This window comes from Microplitis mediator, chromosome 5 (genome assembly GCF_029852145.1).
Source record: "Microplitis mediator isolate UGA2020A chromosome 5, iyMicMedi2.1, whole genome shotgun sequence".
Classification (NCBI taxonomy): Eukaryota; Metazoa; Arthropoda; class Insecta; order Hymenoptera; family Braconidae; genus Microplitis; species Microplitis mediator.
In genome coordinates, this window is record NC_079973.1 from 11,994,583 (window position 1) to 12,021,781 (window position 27,199).

General features: G+C 30.8%; 1 protein-coding gene across 1 annotated transcript in view; it reads left to right on the forward strand.

Annotated features, from left to right (window-relative positions):
• Nucleotides 1–17,254: 17,254 nt before the first annotated feature.
• Nucleotides 17,255–27,199, forward strand: part of LOC130668838 (homeotic protein proboscipedia) — a 30,233-nt gene continuing 20,288 nt past the window's right edge. The window contains exons 1-2 of the mRNA XM_057471328.1: nt 17,255–17,387; nt 17,576–17,992. Coding sequence (XP_057327311.1) covers nt 17,255–17,387; nt 17,576–17,992 — 550 coding nt within the window. The remainder of the gene's footprint in view (nt 17,388–17,575; nt 17,993–27,199) is intronic.

Consider the following 27,199-nt stretch of genomic DNA (forward strand, 5'->3'; position numbering starts at 1 on the left):
GTTAAAAACGTCATATAGAAGTTAAAAGAAGTAATGCAGATGTACAAATATTGATAGTATATCAAAATCAAGTTATTTTTTTGACTTGGGTAAGAACCAGAAGCCGTTTCAGCTTAAATCTATGATTGATTTTGAGCATTATTTTGTTTATATAGAAGTTTCTTGTATATAAGTTAAATAAACACTACATAAGCGTATACTGAGATTGTAAGTGAACTATTATTTCAAACCTTATCTACACTACTTAAAATTCGTTAAAGAACATTCCTCAAGATTTATTTATGCGCTATTTTATATAATGATCCCAGTAAGTAATTACGAAATATATAAACATGCAGAAAAACTTTTAGTAAGAAATGAATATAATAGTTTATTTAAATTTAGCCCATGGCTATTCATTTTTACACATTAAATTAAAATTAAAATTAAAATTATCACAGATAAATACAATCAACATAACAGATTCATATCTATACATCAATATTTTCTCTAATATATCGTACCAACGATTGTTTAAACCGACAAACAGTAACTTGAATTCGGATTGCATTTGATAAGTTGTTGTACCAGTTAAAACCTACATAAATTATTGATTTTTCAGCCGATTTGGTTCTAGTATTGATCACGTTTATCAAGCTACTATTTCTGGTTTTGTAGAAACTTATATCTGAGTTAATCTTGACTCGTTCACACAAATATTGTGGTGAAAAACCATTTGCCATTTTAAATACCAAAATACATGTATTATAAGTCAGTCTTTGTTTTATAGATAGCCAATTAAGTGCGCTCAACATATCATTTACTGGTGTCTGTTTATTTACTTAAAAAGTTTGATACTGTGAAGCAGGGATGGGCAAAATAGGATTTAATAAATACTGAGTATTTAAGTAAAATTTGACTTGAAACCCAAATTAATTATTGGTACGTGTCTAAAAAATACTTATCCTCAGAAACAGAAAGAGTACTAAATAGTTTGTAACTTAGTATTTTTTACGATTTATCTATACTAAATACATTGTACTTGGTACTTTAAAGTTGTAGTACTTTTTACTTAAATTTGATATAAGTACTAAGCATAATTGTAATTAGAACTTATAATTGCCACAGTATCTATTAAAAAAAAATTTTTAATACTTATTCTATCACTACCAGAACTTTACATACGACGATTAAGACTTAAACTTATAATTTTTGAATATACTATTGCACTCCTAAGATATTAATGGTCAAATTTATTCATTAGATGATATTAATATATTATTGTCAAATTTATACTGTTTAGTTCAAATAAGTGCACGCGTACAGTTTATGTTTCAGCTTCAAGCAGTAAATTAATCAATCATTTTTATATGCCCCTGCAAAAATGATTATATGAAATTTTATAACATCATTTCTTTACGGGTTCTTAAAAAAAAAAAAACTTTTTTCTATTGACATAAAATTTTAAATAAAAAGTTCTTTTAGAGTTTAAAAGTTGAATCGTTTTAATTTATTATTGGCTTAACTTCTATCATCAATCTAAAAAATACTCTCGGAGTTTTTAATTATTTTTTGTTAGAAATACCAATGATCAAGTACTTAAATGCAACTTTTAATCTCAGTACAAATGTACTTAGTACTTGAACCGTTCTATGAGTACAAAAGTATTCTTATTTAGTTTAAAAATAAAATACTAAATACTATTGTATTTAGTACTAGGAAAAATTAAAAGTATAAAGTATAAAAGTATTTGTAATTTGATAATAAATAAAATACTAAGTACTTCGGTATGTCGTATTTAGTACTTGTTCGAAATACTAATTACTTGCATATTTTTACTCTATAAAAAAAAAATTATTATATATTAAAGTATTTATTACTTAATTAGTACTTAAAATACAAATGTACTTAAGTATGCCCATCACTGCTGTGAAGACATGTGTATAAAATATACTGTTCGATAGCATGTAAGTGAACTGCAATTTCTGCTAACACTATAGTAAAAATTTAGTTACTGGCTAGATGTCCATACAGTACCAAACTTCATGGGTAATCTCCACTCAAAAATTCTCTGCGTGGATAAATTAGTAACCAAAAATTTGTCTTGGTCAAATTTTCAGATAATTCCGAGCTAAATTTATAAATAATTTTATGCGCTACGTTTTATATCATACTTGTATACCTGAATAGGAATGAACCAGTTTATAATAGACAGCATTTATATGTTGTAGAATTTTTTACAGCACAGATTCATGTCGTAATTGCTAAAAAAATACCGGTCTAACAATGGCCCATGATTACAGTTATTGCTGGTATTTGGAATGAATCTTTGAAAAGTTGCTAAAAATTTAGGTCTGAAAACTATTTCTGCTAAATAACTATCTCTCCGTCATCAACAACCATTTGCTATGTTGCATAATTGGTAAACTATATAAAACATAGCTTTAAAAGTATCTAGTAATTATGAAATTGTTGTAGAAAAAAGTAATTCTTACAAAGTGATGTTAATTATACGTGTGCATAGAATATTTATATTCCAAAAGTAAATGATAGTTATATAAAACGGTGTGGCTGTATATTCGTGTTTTTATTCCTGATGCTAACTCTATTATCATGGCTTGTCTTGGTTAGTAACCGGAACTTGTTTCAACATGGCGGCTTATTACAATAATATTCCTTAATAATAGTGTGCTGTTGCATAGCAGTAAGCACCAATGGGATTCGAATTACGGGGATTGGTTCCCTCCAGCACGATAATAACTGTCTGCATGATGGTTATCGGTGGCGGGTATCAAACCGATGGCGATCGAGTTTTGAGGCTTTTTTCTCAATCGGATTGTTTATTCCTATTTTTACTCTTTTTCAATATCCCGCCGAAAAAATAATCATTTAAAATAAAAAAATATATCAACATCAGTCTGATTGTCAAGAATCAATTCCTTACTAGAAAGAAAAGACACCAACCTTAAAGAATGAATAATTCACTAAGAAAAAAAAACACAGTGCGACGAATGAAGCCGCCTTTGGTTAGATGGCTGGTATTTGAATGAAGCAGAGACGAAACGAATAAGTTTTCCGAAAGTTACTTTATTATTGCCCAATGCGATCAAATTATCACAAAATAATTATAATAGTAGACTATAATAAATTTATAGTTCCAGCTACTGTATTGGTTGAGCGGATTTAATTTTATCAACAAAATTAATTAAAAAATCAAATCGTTTTTTCTGTTTTTCAATTCAAGTGAATTATACGGATAACAAACTATAAATGACATTAATATTAAAGTGGGTCGAAAAAAAACTTTTTGTTTTGTTTTTCTTAGCATGGGGGGGGGGGGGGGGGGGTAGAATTTGTACTTTATAAAAAAAAAAAAAATTTTTTACTCAACATTTTTAGGTGGCCGATTTGTTTTTTTAAAAAAAAATAATTGATCAAACGGGGTAGTTCCAGTGACAAAATTTTTTTTTTGTCTAAAACCGTGGAAAACATCTAATAATTGTCGAATGTGATTTTTAATTACACCACTTTTATTTTAATTCAAAAGAAAATGCTTTTCATGTTTTGATTTTTTATTAAATTACAAAAATAATAGAAAAAAATTTTTTTCAACTTCTGACTTTCAGTTAGCTTTCGAGGGGACACCTTACAGATTCTAGAACACCATTTATATATTTTTTACTACCACCCGTTCTCAAGTTATTGATAAGGGAGAAGTTAATTAGTAACTCTGAAAATGTTTAATCGAAAATTTTATGAAAATTTGTAATAAAATTGTAGAGTGTTGAATATTTTTTTATTCATAACTAATCAATAACAACAAAATTAATTTATGAACCATATCAAAACAATATTAACAATGATAAAAATTCAATAATATTTAATTGAAAGTACAAAACCCAACTTCTCAATAACTTGAGAACGGGTAGTAGTAAAAAATATATATGTTAGTAATGTTTAGTTGATACTATTACTTTCAACAAAATAGGTTCCGGCATATGTGCCAATTTTTTTGGAATTTTTGTAGATATTTTTTTTGCTTCTATAAAAAATTCAAAAGTAGTTATTTTTGAACTATTTTGGCATGTTTCTGAAACGTCTTTAGTCTACAATATATGCAAACGTAGTGATTTTGGAATGTTTTAGAATACCTTTTCTGGTCCATAAAAAGGTCAAAAGTGGTGATTTTTGAACTTTTTTGGAATGTTTATATAAAATTCAAGAAAAGATCCAAAAACGTCTTTTTTTGACTCTAAATTTACTCAAAAACTTTTTTTCACTAACAAAATCACTAACGTACCAAAAAAGTTCCATTCATAGTTCTAATCTATCTCATTTTTAGAAGTTTCACATGCGGAACTTTTTTGGAATCTTTTGTACACTTTTTTGAATCACATGTATATGTTAATAATTATTTAGATTCAAAGTATGACTCAGATTTCGATTCGGGTTACAAGTATAAGGACTTTTTAGATCCATGTAAACAAACAGACATGAGCGTTATGAGTTACGAGAATGCCTCTTAAGGTGGGTATAGTTACGATTCAAAAATTGCAATGTAACATCGTAATTTAAATAACTTTCTAATATCACAATAGAGGCCGTACTGTAATATGGATTTTATTGAAAAGTAAAATGAAAGATAAATATATACATAATTATAGTTTTTGAATTGCAACTTTTTTGGTTCTTTTTGAGATGCTAATGTTGTAATTCTTAAAATAGTTCTTACTGAAATTTTTTTTCCGTGTATAATCAATTGCATATTTATTAGAAAATACAAAACTATTTGAAACATTGATAGTTATTGACGATGGCATTTAATTTATTTACACAGAGTAATTATTGGAAGTAGTTAGTTTTAATGATGCTTAGATAATATATATATATATATATATATATATATATATATATATATATATATATATATATATATATATATATATATATATATATACATTTATTTATCTGCAAAAAAACTTAAAATTTATTCCAATTATAATATCATCGTCCCTTATGATGCCACCAGGTGTTACACAGTCAAAGGTTATTTTTTGTAGGTCGACCATGTGTTTACAGTTTTGTGGGTAACTCTGCTGAAAATATTATGAAAAACATTTAAAGTTCACGATTCCATTTGACTGTGGCTACATTTAAATGCGAGAAAAGTAACGCAGTGCGACGGAAATGTGGCTTTTCAAAATTAAGCTTATACGGGCAGAAAATTGTTTAGTACAAATTACCAAAAAACTTTAGTAACGTGAGAGCATCTAGCCGGCATCTAAATTCTTACCATGTGCTTATAAGAAATGGTGTTCCATTTATTAAAACGTTCTTTGTCTGTATTTTTTGTGACTTTTGAGCAACTCAATGAAACAGTGCAATCATAAATCTTTCATCAAATATAGACTTCTAGATAGACTCAGAGAATTTTACGATTTTTTTACAACGATTTTAACATTTCAAAGTATATCGAACAAAATTTATAACGAGCATTGTCATTTTGAAAAAGCAACATAATAAAATGTGTGTTATGAATTTTTACAAGCTGCATCGTAATTTAATATGCTAAATTAAAAAATTAGGGGAGACCGGGGCACAACGGCCCCCTTAAGTCGGTAATTATTTTTTATGGCTTTTAATCTATAGGTCAACCTAATTTACTCCTTTCTTAAGCAAATCCATTAAGGTTTTACCAAAACTCAAAAAAAAAAAATTTTCTGTAGCAAATTTCATTTTGGTGGTCCATCTTGCCCCAGATATCGCAAATCAGCCTAAAATATCTTTAAAACATCAGAGGTGTCATGATTTGACCAAAAATGAAAAAAAAAAGTTTGTACAAAATTTTTAAGGGGGGCCGCCGTGCCTCGGTATCCCCTACATCGAACAAAATTTACAACGAGGACTGTAATTTTGAAAGAGCAACATAATAAAATGTGTGTTAAAAATTTTTACAAGCTGCATCGTAATCGAATATGCTAAAGTAAAAACTTACGTAAAATATTCGCACAATATGAAATAAAAGCACCAAATAAAAAAAAATTGTGATTGAAAGAAAGCTATAAAAAAGTAAAATAGGTATAAAGTGCGCATTTGCCTTGTGTTAAAATTAACTGTTTTACTTGGTCACGATTTAAGACGACCAAGTTTAAATCAAGTTTTATTTTTGACCCGAGACGTCATTTTCCAAAGAGTCAAACGTTATTAATTTTCCAAATGTCTATGGTTCAAATAATGAGGAGTACCTCAAGAACTCATTTTTATAAATTGGTAACAAAAGCTCTTCGATATTCTTTTTCTGCAAATTCAGAAAATTGAATGCTTACAGAAATCTTATTAGCGAAGTCAGAAAAAATAACTCTTCTTTAAGACGCCCTGTTGAGTTCGCTAGATGCAACATTTCACATTCAACATCTTGAGAACTTCTTGAAGACTTCTTTAAAGTGTTAAATCGGACGTCCAAATCATAAATAGTAACTCATCCGGAATTCATTAAGTTATCATATTGCTATCTGGCTTAATTACTGGTATCTTCAAAAATCTGTAAAATCGTTCGATGCGAAATTCACAGGGTAGTCGATGGTTAAAGAGTTCTTCCGATTGCCGCAAGAAAGATTTCGATTAGTTCATTAGTCGAAAATTTATAGAGAGTTTACACACACACACAAATGTGCGGAAAACGCTGTGAAAATAAAATAGTTTCTTAAAGCCTCAATACGATGCAATTCGATTAGCAGTCGTTTTTCTTAATTTTCGTCATGGGACGTGGAAAACGGACGATAATATACATCAATGAGATCGTCACATTTATGACAATTTCTAGGCATAATTATTGTTGAAACCACCAACAATTGCTTCAACCCAATCGTGGGAAATTACACATGAAAGTTATGATATCATTACATAGCAATTTGCTCGACAACTGTTATACAAGCTTGCCATAAGTTCATAGATATTCTCACGTAATATAAACTTTACATGTTATAATGGTTTCTTAGTATTTCAAAGCATAAATAGAATAAAATTTAATGGCATAATAACTATACGTGCGTGGTATATAACACTGAAATAGTTAATAATGAAATAAGTTGAGTTCATCAATGGAATGAAACCAAATATTTATTTAATGTATACTCAGATAGTTTCTTACAGGAATAAATAGTAAATTCATATTCAGCGATTCAGAAATCAACGCATTATAGTTCAACTTTGTAACCCAAAAAAATTTCTCAGTCGTAGAAATCTGATTATTGCAATGCATTTTCTGAAGCTAATCTTTCAAAACTTACTCTCATATATTTTTAATATATTGCGTATCGGATTCGGAAACTCCAATTAATGATGGAATAATCTCAAATAGTTGATGTAAATAGCTGATAAAACAACTATTGAAAAATTATATTTTATGAGTTTATCTTTAATTGAATTTAAAGTGATGACTATTCACTAAGGTACATTTTACTATTTACGTCTTTATCAATATGATTCTGGACTAAATTATTTATAAATATTCTAACTTATTCATAATTTGAAATTGAACAAAATCAGTCTATGGTCCTCCACTGTCTGCAAACTAAGTAGCATCCGCACCTCTATCTGGGAGTCTGAATCGCAGCTCAACTCTAGACGAGATCAATGCATTTATACGAGACTCAGAATTGGACGCACGTCCTTTTCGCATGGTCACATCATGAACAAAACTGAACCCAACCGTTGCCCAGCATGTAATAAGACGGTAACTGTCGCACATGTCTTCCCTGTTTAAAAATATTGATTGAAAAGAATTAGAAAAGAAGTGATAAAATTCGAATTCTTTTCAATAATTTCGACTGATTTCAATTTTTTTGTTTGTATATTTAGATATACAGTTTGCATGGAGTGGCCGCTTCTCAATTCTTTTCAATCAATATTTTTAATCAGACAGACTGCACCAACCTTGAGATTGAAAGAAGGAACCTACAGCTTCCGCCAGATCTACGAAGTCTACTTAATGACAAAAAAACCTGACACCCATCAAGGACATCATTAAGCATTTCAAATACTTACAAGACATTTAAAATTATAAGACCAGTTATTCTAGTTGAATTTTCGATCATGTTACAATAAAGCTATGTATAATAGTCGCTAAGGACCGTCTAGTTGATGCGACTTTAAATAAATAAAAAAAAAATCAGTCATTATCATTGTATAGTTAGTGCTTTATTTTGTGGTTAATTTTGAATCAAATTACATTGATATATATGGAAGTCATTATTGCGAGTAGAAAGTCTGATATTATACATAATTAAACTCATTTTAATTGTTTAAAAGCTCGTTCAATAAACTAAAAATGAACTAGCAGTTCAAACCTTTTTTGAACGGTATAAGACATGCATTAATATCTAAGTGGATACAGTTGCCCCGAAATAAATGGTAAAAAGTGGGGGGGAAGTGGGGTTGAATGTGATTTGAACTACACATTTGAATGCGTAAGAACAGAATGAAAACGGAATACTGTAGAAAGATAAAATAGATAGAGGTGAAAACCTTACCACTAAGTAGTAGGAGTGAGGAACGAGAAAACCTCGGGTATGTTAGACGAGAAAAGCAGCCACAACACTTGCAGCAGTCGTGCCACCAGCTTAACCAAAGATTAATGTACTATAGCTACGGGGGCAATTTGCGCCAAGTGTTCGAGAACAGAAGACCGTCGCGGTATGTTCTCTAAGTAGAGTAAATTTGTTTCTTGTATGTATTTCTCTAACACCCTGCATTTAAAAATTGTAAAAAGACTTATGATACTTTTAGGATAGAAAATAACAAAAAAACGCATTATCACATTATTTATAATTAACTCAAATATTTGTAGTATACATTTGAAAGCGATTTATTGGTTGCTTAAAATTCCAACTAGAGACAAAATGACAAATGCAAAATTAGATAAAATTATGATACAAAATTATTTTATGATCTGAACCACAGAACATGTTTGTTCATCAGGAAGTAGTACAGAAATAACGACAGTATAGATATTTGAATATCCGAATTGAAAAATTTGTCCTAAAAGAGTCCCCAAAAATTTGTTTTCAATTTCAACTCATAGAAATTTTCTATAAACTCTTTGAGATATCTTTATCTGCCTTCTTACCTTATAGGAAATAAACTATTGAGAACGAGGTCGGCACAATACTGGGCTACCCAGGCTCGGCCTCCAAAAGCTGGTCGGAGATCCAACCAACGTTTACGTGACGAGTCTTGGTGTGCCAGTTCAAGGTTGGGCCAAGATTCAGCCAATACTCAAGTAAGAAGCCTTAGTTTGCCAGTCTTAGGCCAAGATTCAGTCAATACTCAAGTGACGAGTCTTGGGCCAAGATTCAGCCAACGTTTTTGATTTCAAAAATTTATGGAAAAATTGAGTACAATCAGCATAGTATGATCGGAAATATTCCAAAAACAAAATTCTTTCAAAAATGATTTTTTGAGATAACTTGTAATATAATCAGTGGATTGATTCCAAAATGTAATTATTTCTAGAACTTCATAAGCCGCGTCGAATGCCACGTCAACCATCAAATTCGGTTCATTAGTTCAATGAAAGTCGTTGTTGAAAGAATATTAAAACAATCTTTTGTCCTCATAAAATCCAAATCATTGAACTAATTGATGACAGTTTTTTTTGAACGTTAGTAGTTAAGAAACTGCGTCGAATGTCACCTTGAATGTCAAAATCGATTCATTATTTTCAAAGATATTGCTAATATGAAATAAAAAAACAACGATTTATTACTTTTTTTTGTTGTTGTTTATTACTTGAATTTTCACAATGGAAGGTGCGACATTACTATTTTTGAGCTCAAAATTGTATTGAAAATAAGATTTTCGAGCTCCTTGAGCTCGAAATCAGCGGAAAGTATCGAAGCTGGCCCGCAGAGTCAAACGGTGTTCAGATTTTGTCCTATGAATATTACATAAGTCAATTTATAGAGAAATTTCTGTAAATTTGAGATTTTTCCGTAATTCTTACAGAACAGTTTTTTCCGTGTACGGGATTTTCAAGTATATCAACAAAAAAATATCACAAAAAGTACGTAATTTAAATTATAACTGAATAAAGGACATTTACACATCGAGTATTTGGCATGGAACTCCAACAATATTGACAGCCTGCAGTGTGCTTCAAAGACTGAAACAACTCGATGAAACTTTTAATAAATGGCGAAGTCGATATAAAACATAAGACTTTGACATATCGCGTGTCTGTAATGTATAGTTAAATCTGGCAACAGATGTGGCCAGCACTCTTGCCTCTTTTTTCCTCTAACCCTCCAACATCAAACCTAGGGATGGTTCGGGTGCGTCCTTGCAAAAATATTTTCAAATTTCATTAGACGTACCCTTTCTTTTAAACGAACTATATTTCATCACATAATTTATGAATGCTTCAAAACTTAATTTTGAATATTCTACCCGGGTTGAGAAACTAGATCAGTATCAAGTTGATGTGAGAATTCGAACAAATTTTATCTCAATAAAAATTGTGAATGGTGTGTTGTATACCTGTAAAATTAAGCCAAACTTTGTTCGTACGAGCCCATGATCAGACTAGTTTAAGATTTGCTTATAATTTTTTAGTCTGTTTTTAATCACGCCAGGGACCAAATCAAATCTTGTTTTAACACTTTTTACATTGTTTGTAATTGCTTTCAGAAGAATGCATACTTTTCTGCATAAAATCATGATAATGATAACAAATTCTACACGGAAAGAAAATTATGGAAAGGGTTCCCATAATTCTACAAAATTTTTTCCTATGCCAACATAGAAATTGTCATAAATTATGAGAGCAGTTCCTATCATTTTAGAAATGTTTTCCATAATTATAGGAACAGTTCCTGTAATTATGGGAATGCTACCCATAACATCATAGGAATGATTCTTACAATTTATAGGAATTGTTCCTATAATATAACGGGAATCAGTCCCATAATATATAGGAATGAACACTATATTTTATAGGAATCAATCCCATAAATTATAGGAACTATTCCCATATTATTATAGGAATGGTTCCTATACCATTATGGGAACCATTCCCATACTATTATGGGAACCATTCCCATACTATTATGGGAACCATTCCCATACTATTATGGGAACCATTCCCATACTATTATGGGAACCATTCCCATACTATTATGGGAACCATTCCCATACTATTATGGGAACTATTCCCATATATTATGGGAACCATTTCTATACTAGTATGGGTACAGTTCCTATACCATTGTGCGAACTATTCCTATTATGCATAGCAAAAGTTCCCATGATTTTCTTTTCGTGTATCGAGTTTTATAAAATATTTGGAAGTTCTGTCAGCTTTCATGAAATTGTATAAGATTTTATTAACCCGTATCAAAATTAAAAAAGTAGTTTGAACCTCAAAAGCCTCAGTTCTTTTGATCTTGGACTTGCCGCTGAATGTAATATGGTATTTAAGTCCTTGATGTCCTAGAAGTAGCGTATGAAGGAGTAAATCGCCTTTTTAAAACGATGTTTTAACCCTCCAAGGCCTACCATACTTTTAATATGTAATTTCGAATGAGCTCAATTCTTTAGCATGTTATTATTGTTACAATAATAGCTGCGTTCTAACTATATAAATATATTTCCAACTAATCGTGAGCGTCTAAGTAGCAGTGCGGCAGTGGTTGTGCTTCATATTCGTTAGGTCTTGGTTTCGAATCTCAGCGGCAGCAGATTATTTTTCAGCAGTTTTTTTCAATTTTATTGACAGTTTACGTTTTCCAATACATCGTTTGTGTTTATTGTTCACATAAGATAATTAATTAATCATATACTAATAAGTCAAAGGTTCTAATTATTCAATCCGAATTTCGAATGACTTATAGTACTATTCTATTCGAACGTTTACTCGTATAACTTTAGCTATTATTATTAATATTTTAGATTTCTTCATTTTTATCTTACAACAACACATTTATTACTAAAAAATTGTTTGCGGAATTTTTAAGTTTCAAATTTTCTTCGATCATGGCGGCCATTTCTAATTAGTGGCCCCCTTTTCCCGTCTGTTCTTTTACCAATTGTACGCGATGCGATAAGAGTCTTACTCGATCCATAAATTTAGGCTCTCGAGGCTTACTTTACCTGTTTAAAAAGATGATTTGAACCTAAACTTGGTAAAAGCGGACAAAGTTACCACGTTTAGGTTCAAATTACCTTTTTGATGTATGGATATTCATATTCTAAAAAGATGATTTGATCCTCCTTACCCTCGTGTAGGACTTGGAGGTTCAAATCAACTTTTTAATTTTGACTCGGGAAATTTCAAAAAATTTTATAAAGTTACTTTTCTTGTCGGAGGCAAAATAAACTTCAAATCTTATGGGTATTTCATAAAATCTATTAAAGTTTTATAAGATTATTTTTTTCGAAAAGTAAATTCAAGCTTATGAAAATTTAATAATTTAATGTGGCTCATAGAATTTAGTAAAATTTTATTATTGTTGTAATTTCAAATTACATTCAACTTAAAAATGTTTAATTAGATTCGACAAAATTTATGAGATTTTACTAAGTTCCGTGATATTATTTGTCCCGGTGCAGAATGGTTTTAATTTGAGTTATTTAATAACATTGATTGCTCAAAAACTGAAATTTTAACCAAAAATTGATTAAAACAATATTCGACGATTTATTATTGTTGCTGATATAAATGTATAGGTAATATATAGAAATCGTTGCCTACATTACACCACAAAATGAAATTATAAACCGTTGAGATAGAGGAGTGCCAACTACTGTCAGAGAGATTCTACATTATTAGGGACAGTTCTGATGACAGATTGTTCTGATTTGCTTTGTGAAGGAGCTATCGTTCCGACAGGCCGAATGATGGAATAGTTTACCGTACCATATAGCGCATAAAAGAATATCATCGTCTCTTTGAGGCATCACACAACAGATCCATTAAAAAATGCATCATAAGAGTACTTTTGTTATAATATTTATAAAATTATAGGGGAGGGGGCAAAGTGGGCCCCTTAAACTTTTCAAAACTTCAAAAAATATAAAAGCAAAGTGTGCCCCTTACGATTTTCTACATGCCAATAAATTCGGACGGATAATAAGTTTATCGAAATTTCGTACATAATGAGGGCTAAAATAGACCACCAAAACTGTTTATTAAATATAATTTATTAAGAAAGTTAAAGATAATAAAATTACATTTTAAAGTTATATTGCATCAGACTATAAAAATTATTTTTTATGTTATTAAAATACAATTAGTTTATAGTTATTTGCATATGTCACACGTGTAGCTTCGCACAACTTTGTTGAGTACATCGGTACATGAATCATGGGTCCAATTTTTACATTAGCTACATTAAATCCATGGCTCTAAAGATTCTGAATATAATTTGCGACAAAAAATACAAGCTGTATCATCCACCGACTGATTTGATTTGCTTTTTTCTTTTCCCTTTCTTTTGGTTATTGTCTTCTTTGAGACATATTTCAAATCCTCTTTTTTATTCATAAGAGTTTGTCTGTACGGCGAGCTAGTTAAAATCGCAGTTTTATTTTGTCGTGTTCTACGTTTACTAGTTTGATGTTCAGTAAAAGGAAGTATACTTTTCGGCGAAATGTCAAAATTGCCTATGTTTCTGTTTTTTCTGGTTCTAAATCTGTAGAAGAAGCTTCAAATGCTGATACTTATCAGCAGTTAAAGCTTCGCGAAAAAATTGTCGTTTGTATTCATCAGCAGTTGTTTATAATGAATGAGCGACAATTTCTTCTTCTTCCGAGTTGCTTTCTTCCCGATGACATTGACCAGTGCTACTGCGTCTTGTTCTGCGTCGATCAACTTTACTTTGAACCAAAGGAAAGATATTAGTCCCCAATGGAATTTCGGAACCATCCAATATTTTCTGGCTCTCTAATTTTTCATTTTTATAAATCTGAAAAACTCTTGCCCTTCAAAACATTTCGGAAAAATTGTCGCTTATGCTCATCAGCAGTAGTGTTTGAAGAGTGAGCGACGATTTCTTTTTCATGATGAGCTTGAATTTGAGAATCGCTATGTCCCACCTGATCCGCCAAAACAGAAATTGAACTCATTCTGCAACTGAGACACTGCAATTCGGGTCCGTCAACATTATTATCATCACCATCACCAACATTAACATCATTATCATCAAAATTAGCGTCACCATCATCAACATTAGCATCGTTAATATCTTCATCATTTTTCAAATCGTCATTACTACTGAGATTGGTGCTATTATCACCATCATCTTCATCACCATCATCATCAGCAGTAGCCGTAGTGGTAGTGGTTGTAGAAACACTCGATGAATTTTCAGGGCTCATAGCACCAGCTGCTACAAAATCATCATCACTGTAGACTTACCGATTGACAGGCCATATTCCAGTTTTTTTGGCCTCAAGCCCATACTTATCTGGTCAATTCTGCTATACAGATATGTAAGCTACACAAAATTTTCTGTACTATACAGTATGGTGAATAACGCCATACTTATGGTACTTGCTGCAATACTGTAATAAGAGTATAGTGATAAGTACCATACATTTCTTTCCGTGTACAATAGAAATTTTTAACAGTGAATATAGGCAATCTGTCACTTACTGTGTAAGTGCAACAAGGGTAGTATTGTTCGTCCACTTAAGAGGGATAAGGAGAAAAGAAACCTCTTTTAACATCTATATATTTCTACTTCATTCTTGGCAAATGAGTTTATTAATAGTTGCTTATAGAAAAGTTTTGTAAGACGGATACTACTTTTCTAAATTTAAATAATTCTAAACAGTGTACAAAAAAAAAGTTCATTATTACGCTAAAATTTTGGAAAGCTTGTTATTTCCAGCATGAAAAAACGTTATATGTGAAAAAATATACTTTAAAATATATGAATATTAATAATGTGATATATTGCACAATATATAAAATTATATTTATATCTTTGCCGTATTAAAATATGATAATATATTGAAAAAAAATATATTAATTATATATTTATCAATATAACTTTTTTTATGTATGTTTAGCATATATATATTTTGGTATATTTTATTACATATTGATATATTGCATTGAAAGTAGTATATTTATTAATATACAGTATGATGTATATTTTTTATATGTTTTCCAGTATATTGCAAAATATATGGTACTCCATATATTTTGCAATATATAACGTCCAATGTATTGCAAAATATATGGTACTATACATATTTTTCGTACTATGGTATGTTACTTAAAAAAAACTATGCATTTTAGTTTGTAATTTTCATTTCTATGCTATCGGGCAGCTTCTCAAAAAATATAGATATAAAGACTATAATTTTCGATATATCAAGAAAAATATAATTTTTAATATATTGAAAAAATATAATTTCAATGTACTGCAAACCATAGATTCAAACATATAATTTCTTCCATGTACGATCAATTATATACAAACAATATATCACTAATTATATGAGTCAAAATATATATAAATTTTATTATATTATAATTTATAAATTACATATATACCATCCATATATGACAAAAATATATTGAGCATTATATGAGATAATATATATAGAGAAAGATAAAACATTATATAAAAAGAAATATATTATTAAAATTATATAATCCAATATATGTAAAAAACATATATTCATATATATATATATATATATATATATATATATATATATATATATATATATATATATATATATATATATTTTTGCCGCCACATGTTCATCACATTTTCACCATATATATTCTTATATATTTTTAACAATATATAGTATTTCCATGCGGGTTATGACAGTGAGTTCAGTAATACATGCATGTGTTCATAATGTTAAAAGACCTAACGGTCTACTTTCTTAAATTTGAAATAGTGAAAATCGTGACTTCGCACTATTTACTAGTGAGAAGTACATTACTATATAATTTAAATAGTGGTATACTGTTCATAAGCGATAACTGAATATCTACTGCGAAATAGTGATTTCCACTAATTCATTTTTAAAGAGTATGAAAAATTTATTATTGACGTCAACGTTTTTATATTAATATAAGTTATCGAAACTTACTTTTTTGAAAATTACATTGCGTGCGTGCGCGTTTTTCTGATACACACAAAAAAAAAAAAAAAAAAAAAAGAAACACGGATTTGCTAGTGTACTGAGAAAATCTGAGTACATCAAGAGGAGGTATCCGCGTGGTCAGAGCACATGGCAGTGGAATCCCCACCATTATGAATTTCGAATAGCAGCGTTGGCGCGCTCGCGCGTCCCGCCCACAGCCCGATGGGATACTCAGCCGCCCTTGAAGTTTAGGAACCGCGAGTTTGAAGAGTTGCTTGCCCGCACTCGTGCTGTTCGCACCGATGCAGTGTGAGCTTTCGTGACAGAATTCAAGCAAGTGAGCGTCCGAAAGTACCCGTAGGAAATTCGTACCCTGCGTACTTATCGCGGGGGATTTGGGGGCCGAACCCGCCCCCAAACTAAGGAGAGGGTTGAACCTTCGCGAGACCGATACTGTAATTCTATTGGTGTATTCGAAATCACGTGATTACCACACAAACAGAATTTAGTTTTTTCTGGTGCCAGAAACGAAGAAAATAAATAAAAAAATAAGTAAGATAATAGCAACAACAGCGACACGTAACGTTGAGCGTAGAAAAAGTGAAAAAAAAAGACTCACATCAGAACTTCTTTGTGGCTAAGTTCTCTTTCTCTTCACCTGTTTTTATTTTTTCATTTATCATCATTCCGTTTAATATTTTTTTACTTAATTTCTCCTTCTCTACCAACTTTTTAACCTTTTTCAATTTTCACTGTACGCTCTTACAATCAGCATAAGTATTCTATGGGTTTAACCTCTTGTGAGAATCAGTGGCTACCAATCATATGTTTTGCAGTGTCTTGTAAAGTTTATCATCATCACTCACATACTTAAGATTCTTTAGCGGAATCAATTTTGTTGTGTTAACTTATATCAATTTAAATACTATTAGTGATTGTTAACAATGAAAAAAAGTTTTGTTCTAAACCTATTGATGATGGATAGTTGTGTTAAAAATAAGTTCTTACGACAGTTACATTAATGAAAACCATAGAATTTATTGTTCAGTGATGTCGGCTTACTTAACCTAAATCATTATGTTATTTTAACCATGTGAAAGAACAGTCTGTTATTAAACTTCTTAGTGCTACTAGAGTGTTGCAATAAATAAATACCTTAAAAAAGAAAATGAATAAATCAAAAGATTTACCAGTTATCAAGTGTGCTTGTATATTTCTTATCGATGCTATCGATCATTTGCTAAAATACTCCCAAATGATATCAAGTCCTTCTTATGAACTTGGGTTCAACAGAAAAAGTGGTTACAATAAAATTAACAGTTTAGTTTCAAAATCAAAGCCATGAATTATAGAGGAGAATTTTCACACAACGAAAAAAAATTGTGTCATGAAAATTGTTTATTCGATTAAAAAAAAAAATCGAACGTGTGAATTTTGAAAAAGTTCTCTGCAAATAAAGTGTCATAAATTTAAAGTGTAGGATACAGATAAAGAAATAAGATTAGACCAAAAATAGCAGTCCTGGCGAACGACGGGTGTACTAGTACAACGGGCGTTGAAGGCGACTTCTGGCTGGCCTCGGTTGCCGCAAGAACAGGTGCCGGGGCCAGTCCACCGTCGCATGCTTCTCTACCCACGATGGACCCAACCTGTGGTTCAAATGAAACTGGTTTCATCAATAGTCAGCCTTCAATGGCGGAATTTATGACAGCATTACCACAACTCGCGAACGATGGACCTCTTCAAGAAACATCTGGAAGTAGCAGAGCTCTAAGCCCTGGAACCCATCATTCTAATTACCATGACATATTAGATCCTCACAATGTTCCGGATCCATCGACTATAAATGTTCCTGAATATCCATGGATGAAGGAAAAAAAAACTACTAGAAAAAATAATCAACAAGGTAAGTGTAAAAAATCAGTGCGCTTGTTCAAACTCTTATTTATATGAATTTTGAATGGTGAGGATCAATTGAGGTAAACCTCAAAATCTTGCATTTGAGGTCTAAAACCGCCCGGGTCAAAAATAAAACTTGATTTATACTTGGTTTACCAAGTCGGAATTTGGGGCCGTTTTTCACAAGACATACTCGATTTTTTTTTACGGAGATAGAAAATACATTGAGTTTTCGCCTTGGTTTAGACTTAACCGGCTTACTTAGTTCCGATTTAAGACGAAAAAGTTGATATCGAGTCGAAATTGACTTGGTTTAGACTTATTTGACTTAAATTTTAAGACGAAAAAGTCAAGATTAAATCGAAATTGACTTGGCTTAGGCTTATTCGACTTAAAATATAAGGTGAAAAAGTCTAAATCAAGTCAAAATTGACTTGGTTCAGACTTATTTGACTTAAATTATAAGGCGAACAAGTCTAAACTACACTCAGAAAATTAAGTAATTGTGCTTATTATCCTAAATTTTAACTCCATTCATCTAGAATGATTCGAAAATTTTTAAATGCAAAGACAGTGAGTGTTATAATTTTTTTTAATAGAAATCATAATATCAGGATGGTAATGGTTATTATCAGGATGGTAAAAATTACCATCAGGATGATAACAGTTACTATCAGGGATTGTAATTAATATTATTACGATCTAGATGATTTATACAATCATCTAGATAATATTCATTACTAGCGGATCGGCAGTAAAAATTTTACCGAGACTAGATGATAATTTCTATCATTTAATTTTCTGAGTGTGAGGTGAAATAGTTTTTATCTATTGAGGCGAATGACTATCGTGCTCGAAGTAAAGACGAATAAGTTCAATCTAAGCTCAAAAAATACGAATAAGTTGAAATAAGTTGTAACTAAGATGAAAAAAGTTCAAAAAGTTGAAAAAAATTTAAGTCGAAAAAGTCGAGATCTTATCGAAAAATCCGAAAATAAGGTGAAGCAAATCTGAATCAAGTTTTATTTTTGACCCGGGCGGAATTATTTTTCGACTCTGGTGACCACGGCAATCATAATGAATGCAACATTTTACACATGAAACGAACCTACGATTAACCATTATATTTTCCTAAAAATTAGAATTTCTGAATGAAAGATAGGTGTCAAAATTTTTCAAAATATTAATACTTCCTCAAATCGAATCTACTTTAGAGCTCAATTGTTCCTTGTGAATGTCTCAAAGATGACCATAAAATGAATTGATTTGCTTGAGATATAATATATAAAGGATTTTTCCTCATATTTAGCAACCTCCAAACTTCCATCTAACTATAAGCTAGAAGGGCTCAAAACAAATGTAATATATATGTTTTGTGCTCGCAAAGTTCAAAAACACTTTTGTCGAAATACATATTCGAGCTTAAAGAGCTCGACAATATTTTTCAATACATTCGTATTGATGAGTTCTTCGAGCTCCAACAAGCAGTTTTTAAATTTTTTTTTACGATTCAGTTTTATGAAATCACTGAATTCCAAAAAAAAATAATAAATCCGATTTAGATAGAAAGTTGAATGAGTTTTGACTCAGGTCAGAGCGTTTATATATAGAGTATCCGAAAGAAGTGTAAAAAAACAGTGATTTTTCTTGTATTTTTTCGATAATATTACTAAAACCAATGAAACAATTGTAATCAAATCGGTAGTGATCGGAAAAGTCTGTACCATTGTAGAATTGGTTCATTTTTAGGTATATTTGGTAAATTATATAGTGAATTATCCCAGCAAAAATAGCTAATTGTTATTATTGAAATATTTCATCGCTGATATATTTTGAACTAGAAGACCGATTTTAACGTTCGAGGTGGCATTCGAAGCAGTTTTTAAGCCTCTGACACTGAAATTTTTTTTATAATAATAAACTAAACATTTTTCAAATTTTTTCGTCAAAGATATAATATCTTTTGAACAAATAATTTAATTTTGATGGTTGAGGTAGCAATCGACACGGCTTATCGAGTTCTAAAGCTGATCAAATTTTGTAATCAATCTATAAAGTAAGTTAGAAGTTATCCTAAAGAAAAATGCTTGAAAAAACTTTATTTTCGAAATATCTCTGAATATACCGTACCAATTATGCTCAATTTCTCAAGAATAGTTGGATTTAAGAAGCCGCTTCAAACGTCACATCAAACAGCCAAATCGAATCATTCGTTCAAAAATTACAGAATATTTATATACATACGTATACAGCGGAATCTATAAATTCTTAATAGTGGTTACTATATTTACATTGTCATGATAATAATATTCAAATAGGCTTTCTAACTATAGAAGTATGGTTGTCATCATAATTTTCTTCTGGACATGCTGAATAAGAAACTGTTAAATTTGCCACTAAATAGTCACCTTAACTATAATTTTCTGTTACTGTTAACTAATATCATATCAGTTAACGAAACTGCAGTTAATAGTGGAGGTCTCTGAACTATGTTTTTTATAGTTCAGAAAACCATTTTTTTCTCTCAGTGCAAACATATACTTGGATATCGTCTGAAAAGTATTAAAAATAGTTTCGTAGGATTCCAAATCGTTGACATCCGTCAAATACTAAATTTTAGAAAATCAGATTGAAATCTACAACTTTTCGAACGTTCCGTTTAATGTCTTAAGTTTTCATAACGAAAAATGAATAGATTTTTATTTAACTCGATTTTGGTTCGCGCGTCAAACGTTACATTCATTTTTGTAGAAGATTACAAACTTGGAGCAAATGTTGTGAAATCGTAACTGTTTAAATCACCTCATTGTAAACGTGTTACGTACAATATTTTTGTTGGTAATTCCTCAGAAAATTCAACTTGAAAGAAACACAAACTTCATGAGTTTTATTTATTACACTACGAATTATTACCAAAATAGCAATCATAGTGATTTCTTCTTACCTTAAATTGAGATTATATTGAATCATTAATCTGTAGACGGAAAAATAAGTGTAGGCAGCGGGGGGCATTAGTGCTACTTAGTAGGAAAAGAATTGGAATCCTTTCATACGATTAGTCAATAAAATATAATTTTTATGATGAGAAAATTTTGTCACTTTGGTGCGATAAAAAAAAAACTGTATAATACAGTGTCACTTTAAGGTTTAGTCTGGTAAACTATAAACCATAAGTAGAGTTTCTAATAACCGGCTAATTAGGGAAGACTACCTAGTGCTTAGAAATTAAACTTTCTGAGTAACCCAAGTAGAAATTTAAGAACCGATTTGATCGTAAAAGTTTCCAATCTCTTGGATTGACAATCTAAAAAGACATTCTGTTTGACAGTATAAGATGAAACGTACAAATAACTGCGATTAATACAGGCCCAAGATAATAATAATGATAAAAATCATGTTTTAAAATGTCTACCAAGAATGGGTTCGAATCCCATTTCGATTATTTTTTTTAACTTCCCGCTAGGAAAATCGACGATTTTCGAAAAATTGGGAAGTTATTGTTTTCACCCCGATTTTCGAAAGTCGAGTTTTCATCAAATGTCGACGTTTTGAGGTCCTAGGAAACTATTCTGACTATTTTCAGAATGATGTCCGAGTGTATGTGTGTGTGTGTGTGTGTGTGTGTGTGTGTGTGTGTGTGTGTGTGTGTGTGTGTGTGTGTGTGTGTGTGTGTGTGTGTGTGTGTGTGTGTGTGTGTGTGTGTGTGTGTGTGTGTGTGTGTGTGTGCGAAAGAGCTTGTTGGCCCTCAACTTTCCTGAAAATTTCAGATCATTTGATCAAGTAGACTCGAAAATATTGGCGAATTACGAAAAAAAAAATTTTTTTTTTAGTTTTTTAGTGATTTCTCAAAAACGACTTGAACGATCGACTCCAAAATCTAATCAGCTCTAGAACTTTATAAGCCGCGTCGAATGCCACCTCAACCATCTCAATCGGTTAATTTGTTCGAGAGAAATCATTGGCAAAAGAAATGATAAAAAACGGTTTTTTTCGATTATCTTTGAAGTGACTCATCCCATCAATTTCAAAATCTAATCAGCTCTAGAACTCAATAAAACGCGCCGAATGCCACCTCGAACGTCACAATCGGTTGATTAGTTCAAAAGATATCGGCGCTGAAAAGTTAAAATATAAAATGTTATTTTTTCCGGATAAATTAAAATATAATGTACTAAATGTTTTTGAAATCATACCAACTCTTTCTGTTTATAGTCTCTTTCGATTATCATTTATTGTCATCTAACTTTTTCTTTAGTTTAAAACATATCATCAGCAAAAAATTGAGAAAATCCAGTTTTTAATGTTTTTCTCGGATATTTCATATATTATTGCTCTGACCTAAGTCAAAACTCACTCAAATCTTGATTTTGATCACTGACATTAATTTCTGCCTCGATACATTTATTTCATTGAACATAATCGAGAATAAAAATTTGAAAACCGCTTCTTTATTAATAATTTTCAATTCTTAACTTGTCAAACTTTAGCAAAAAACGTAACTTGGTAGAGCTTGAAAAGCTCATAAAAAATAATTTCAGGTAGTAGCATTTTCGAGCTTGAGGATCTCAAAAATATATTCACAGTAATGTTTTCAAGCTCCCTGAGCTCGAAAACAGCGGGAAGTTTTGGGGCTGGCCCGCAGGGTCAACCGACGCCCAGATTTTTTTATTTATAATCATCCGTAAAAAATGAAATTCTAAAATAACATAATTTCATAAAACATTATAAAATTGTATAGTATTGTTTGTTCCTAAGCGATGTGATTTTTTTAACTTCCCGCTAAGAAAATTGAAAATTTTCAAAAATTCGGGAAGTTACCGGTTTCGGTCCGATTTGCAAAAACCGAATTTCTGTCAGATTTTGACGTTTTGAGGTTCTAGGAAGCTATCCTCACTAATTTTACGATGATGTCCGAGTGTATGTACGTACGTATGTCCGTATGTATGTATGTAAATATTTAAAACTCTTGAACGGATGAACCGATTTTGAACTTTAAGGTGTCATTCGACGTAACTTGTCAATATCTTCAAGCTGTAAAAATTTGAGCTTAATCGGTAGGGTGCGTTCAGAGATATTTCAAAAATAAAATTTTTCAAAAATGTTTTATTTGAATAACTTTTAATTTGCTCGATGGATTGATTCCAAAATTTGATCAGCTTTAGAACTTGATAAAACACGTCGATTGCAGCCTCATTCGTCTTAATCGGTCAATTCGTTTACGAGATATCGTTGATTAAAAAAATAGTGAAAAACGTTTTTTTTTCGGATATCTACAAAAAAAATTGAATCATTCGATTTAAAAATCTAATCAACTCTAGAACTTAATAAAACGCGTCGATTGCCGCCTTAACCATCAAAATCGGTTTATTCGTTCGCGAGATATCGTGGGAGAAAGAAATGCTAAAAAATGGTTTTTTCGAAAACAATGGCATACAAAAGTATTTTCAAGCTCGAGAAGCTCGAAAATGTATTCACAATAATGTTTTTGAGCTCAAGGAGCTCGAAAACAGCGGAAAGTTTTGAGGCTGGCCCGCAGGGTCAACCGATAGACCGATTTTTTTTTGACGTTATACTAGCAATAAAAAAAAACAATGATTTTGTATAGAAATTGTCAAAACGTAGTAGGCTTAAAAACATTTTCAATTCATTCTGTTTATACATCTTATTAGCAGAAGGTTATTCGATAATGTATTCGACTAAGAATATAAATTGTAGAGTCAATCATGACATAATGCTCACTTCATTTTCATTTATTAGTAATTCATTAATAATTTAATAAATTTACTATTTATGTTCATGCAATCACGTAAGAAAGTCAGCGCAGTGAATAGCAGCAATGACAGAATCGAATGAATCCGGGTTCGAGCCCATCAGACACCGGGTATTTTTTCATCAATAAAACATATAATCAATCCGTTTCAGTCAAAATCCTCATCCAATTAGATTATATACTACAGGGTCTAATTAAATTTTTTTTTGTTTATCTGTGATTTAAACTGTTATGCGAAATAATTACTGTCTGTAAAATGTTAGGAAACTTCAGAAAATTAAATGGAATTTTATGAAATAATGTTAACTTGAGTTATTACAAAATTATAAATAAACGTAAATGGGATTCGAACCCTCTCTCCCTGGGTATTTTTATACATGATGATTATTATTATTATTTTGGGCCTGGTTTCATCGTAAAGCACTCAAAAGAAGACAAAACTACTAGGTGCGATGAAACCAGGCATACTATAGTATATGTACTATTACTATAGAGATCTATTTCAATCTTCAAATTCGCGCCTGAAATGTACGGGTCAAAAATACGATTAAAATAGGCCTGAAAGTTCGACTCAGGAAGCGTAATAAAAATAGTTACTTCTGTGTCAAGTCAGTGAAGTATTTTATCTCAGTATAAATTATTCTCAGTGTGAGCCGAAAGAGTGAGATATATGTTAGAGCAGCACGAGTGGGCAAAATGTTATATATACTTAGATATGATCATGCATGAGCATACAAATAAGGTCATTTATGAGCATTTATAAAATGATACTAAAAACAGATTCGCTGTAAAAAATCACGCTAAGTATACATTCAACATTTATCAGTTATTTGGTCTGTGCCCGAGTCAAAAATATCACTTGATTCAGGCTCGCTTGACCTTATTTTCTTTTGAAGTTCGATTTGCCGACGATTTTCCGATAAATTTTTGTCAACTCTGAGAGCTTTTTCCATCTTAGATTGAACTTATTTGTATTTTTTGATCTTAGTTAGAACTTATTTATTTTTACTCGAGCGCGACAGTCATCCACTTTACTTTTGACTTGCTGAACCAAGTCGAACAAAAAGTTATTTATTCACCTTACTTTAGATTTGCTAAATCAAGTCAAAAGCGAAAAGTACGTTTTAGTGCAGAGTGTGCTTTTCGCGTTTCACCTTAGTTTTGACTTTTTCGCCTAATAATTCAAGTCTAAGAAGTCGAAACCAAGTCAATTTCGACTTGATTTCAACTTTTTCCTCTTAAATCGTGACTAAATAAGCCAGTTGAGTAGAAACCAGGGTAAAAACTCAATGTGTTTCATGTCTCCGTAAAACAAAAGTCGAGTTTGTCTTATGAAATACGGCTCTCAATTTCGAGTTAGTAAACCAAATCTAAATCAAGTTTAATTTTTGACCCGGGTAACATTATTGTATTAACTCGAAAGACGGAAATCAAGAAAATCACGAAGTAATTGAAATGCTGTACAGTGAAAAAAAAACTTTCCGCTAGAAAATTGTTAATTTCCATAAATTCAGAAAGTTATTGTTGGCAACCCGATTATCAAAAATCGAGTTTTCATCAGATGTCAATGTTTGAAGACCATAGAATGCTATGTTGATATTTTGAGAGAGAGATGTGTGTGTGTGTGTGTATTGATGTAAACCTCACATACCTTTTTAATAAATAAACCGATCTAGATGGTTATTGCGGCATTTAATCGAATAGATTCTGAGAAATTTAAGCAATGTGGACAAAAAAGAATATTTTTTTTATTTATGTTGAATATTTCGAAAACTGTAGAATCGATCAATTTCAAAATCTAATCAGCTCTACAGCTCGATGAAAGCTTTGATTGTCACCAAAAACGTCTGAATAGAATAATCCGTTCGAGAAATGTCGTTGACGAAAGAATCAAAAAAGTTTTTTTTTCCGAATATGTTAGAAACTTATAAATTGATCTATTTCAAATTCTAATCAGCTCTAAAGCTCTTAAAGCTGCAGTGACGCTTTGGCTGCCTCAACCATCGAACCCGGATTAATCATTCAAGAGATTTCGTTGACAAAATAATTTAAAAAAAAGTTTTTTTTTTCTAATGAACTTAAAAATTGCAAAACTAATTGATTCGGAAAACGTTTTAGTGTCAGAGGCTGGAAAACAGCGTCAAATGCTGCTTTAAGCCTAAAACACCACTGATTATTTCGAAAGGTATCCCTGGTCAAAAAAAAATCTTAAATTTGACTTGATTTAACTTAATTTCCTTTGAAGTCGTCGATATGTCGATAACTGTATTCCACATTTTAACTATTTAAACTTTTTTTGACTTAATATTGACTTAATCTTGACTTTTTTTAACTTTTTTGCCGTAGAGTAGACTTTTTTTTTACTTCAATTGTTTAGTTTCCTTTAATTTAACTTTTTTTGGCTTAAATTATTTCATTGCTTTAAATTTGACTTATTTTGTCTTAACAAAACTGATAAAATTCATAGTTATATGCAATTAAAATTTAGTAATATGTAGTGGTGTTTTGAAAAAAATTCTAATACGCGTTTTTATTCCTGGCGAATAAATTTGTCTCTCAGTGTAGTCTTTGCAAAGACTTTCATGATGGTCTACATAATTTATCGCAATCGGTCCGTTAGTATAAATAATATCATTAACAAAATTTTAGAAAAAATTATGTGTTTGACATTTTTTCCGGATGTTTCATATATTAACGCTTTGGTTTGATTCAAAGCTCATGTAACTCTCTATCTTGATCATTTATATTAACTTCTGTCCAAAATAATTAAATTTATTAAGCATAATCATGAGTGAAACGTCAAAAACCGGTCCTCATTGATTATTATTAATTTCTTGAATTCTTGGAAATTTATTCGAAACCTGATTTTTTTCGAGGTTGAAAATACAGAGGTACTAGAAGTTATTGTCATTTTTATTTAAAATATTGAAACAGATTCGACGCTATGAAAAATTTGAATTGGTCTCCGCTCTTCTATTGTATTCTGATTAATATCTTCATCCGAATCTTCTTCAGATAAAAATATAATATTGATTGGGCGGGATGATAAAAATGTTAAGTTATCGAAAATATTGTTGTTAAAAGCTTCTTTATTTATTATTAGAATTCAATTGCTTACTATTAACATTTTATGAAATTTCTCACAAGGACATTCACTTTTTCAATTAGCCTATTTCCTATGAAGATTTAAAAACGATCCGCCAGAGGCAGCAGTAGTGGGGAGTACATATGTTTTGAATTCCCTATTGACAGTAACGTTAAACGTATGTCTAATGATTAAAATAAATAAATTAATAACGCGAATAAAAAATATTAAAACATAAATTATCATGCCGACCAACCATTGTGCATTCGGGAATTGCACTTCTGACAGTCGATAAAAGCTAGATGTTATAAAATTTGTGATAATAATAAAACCTCAAGTTGACACGAACAACTGTTTGA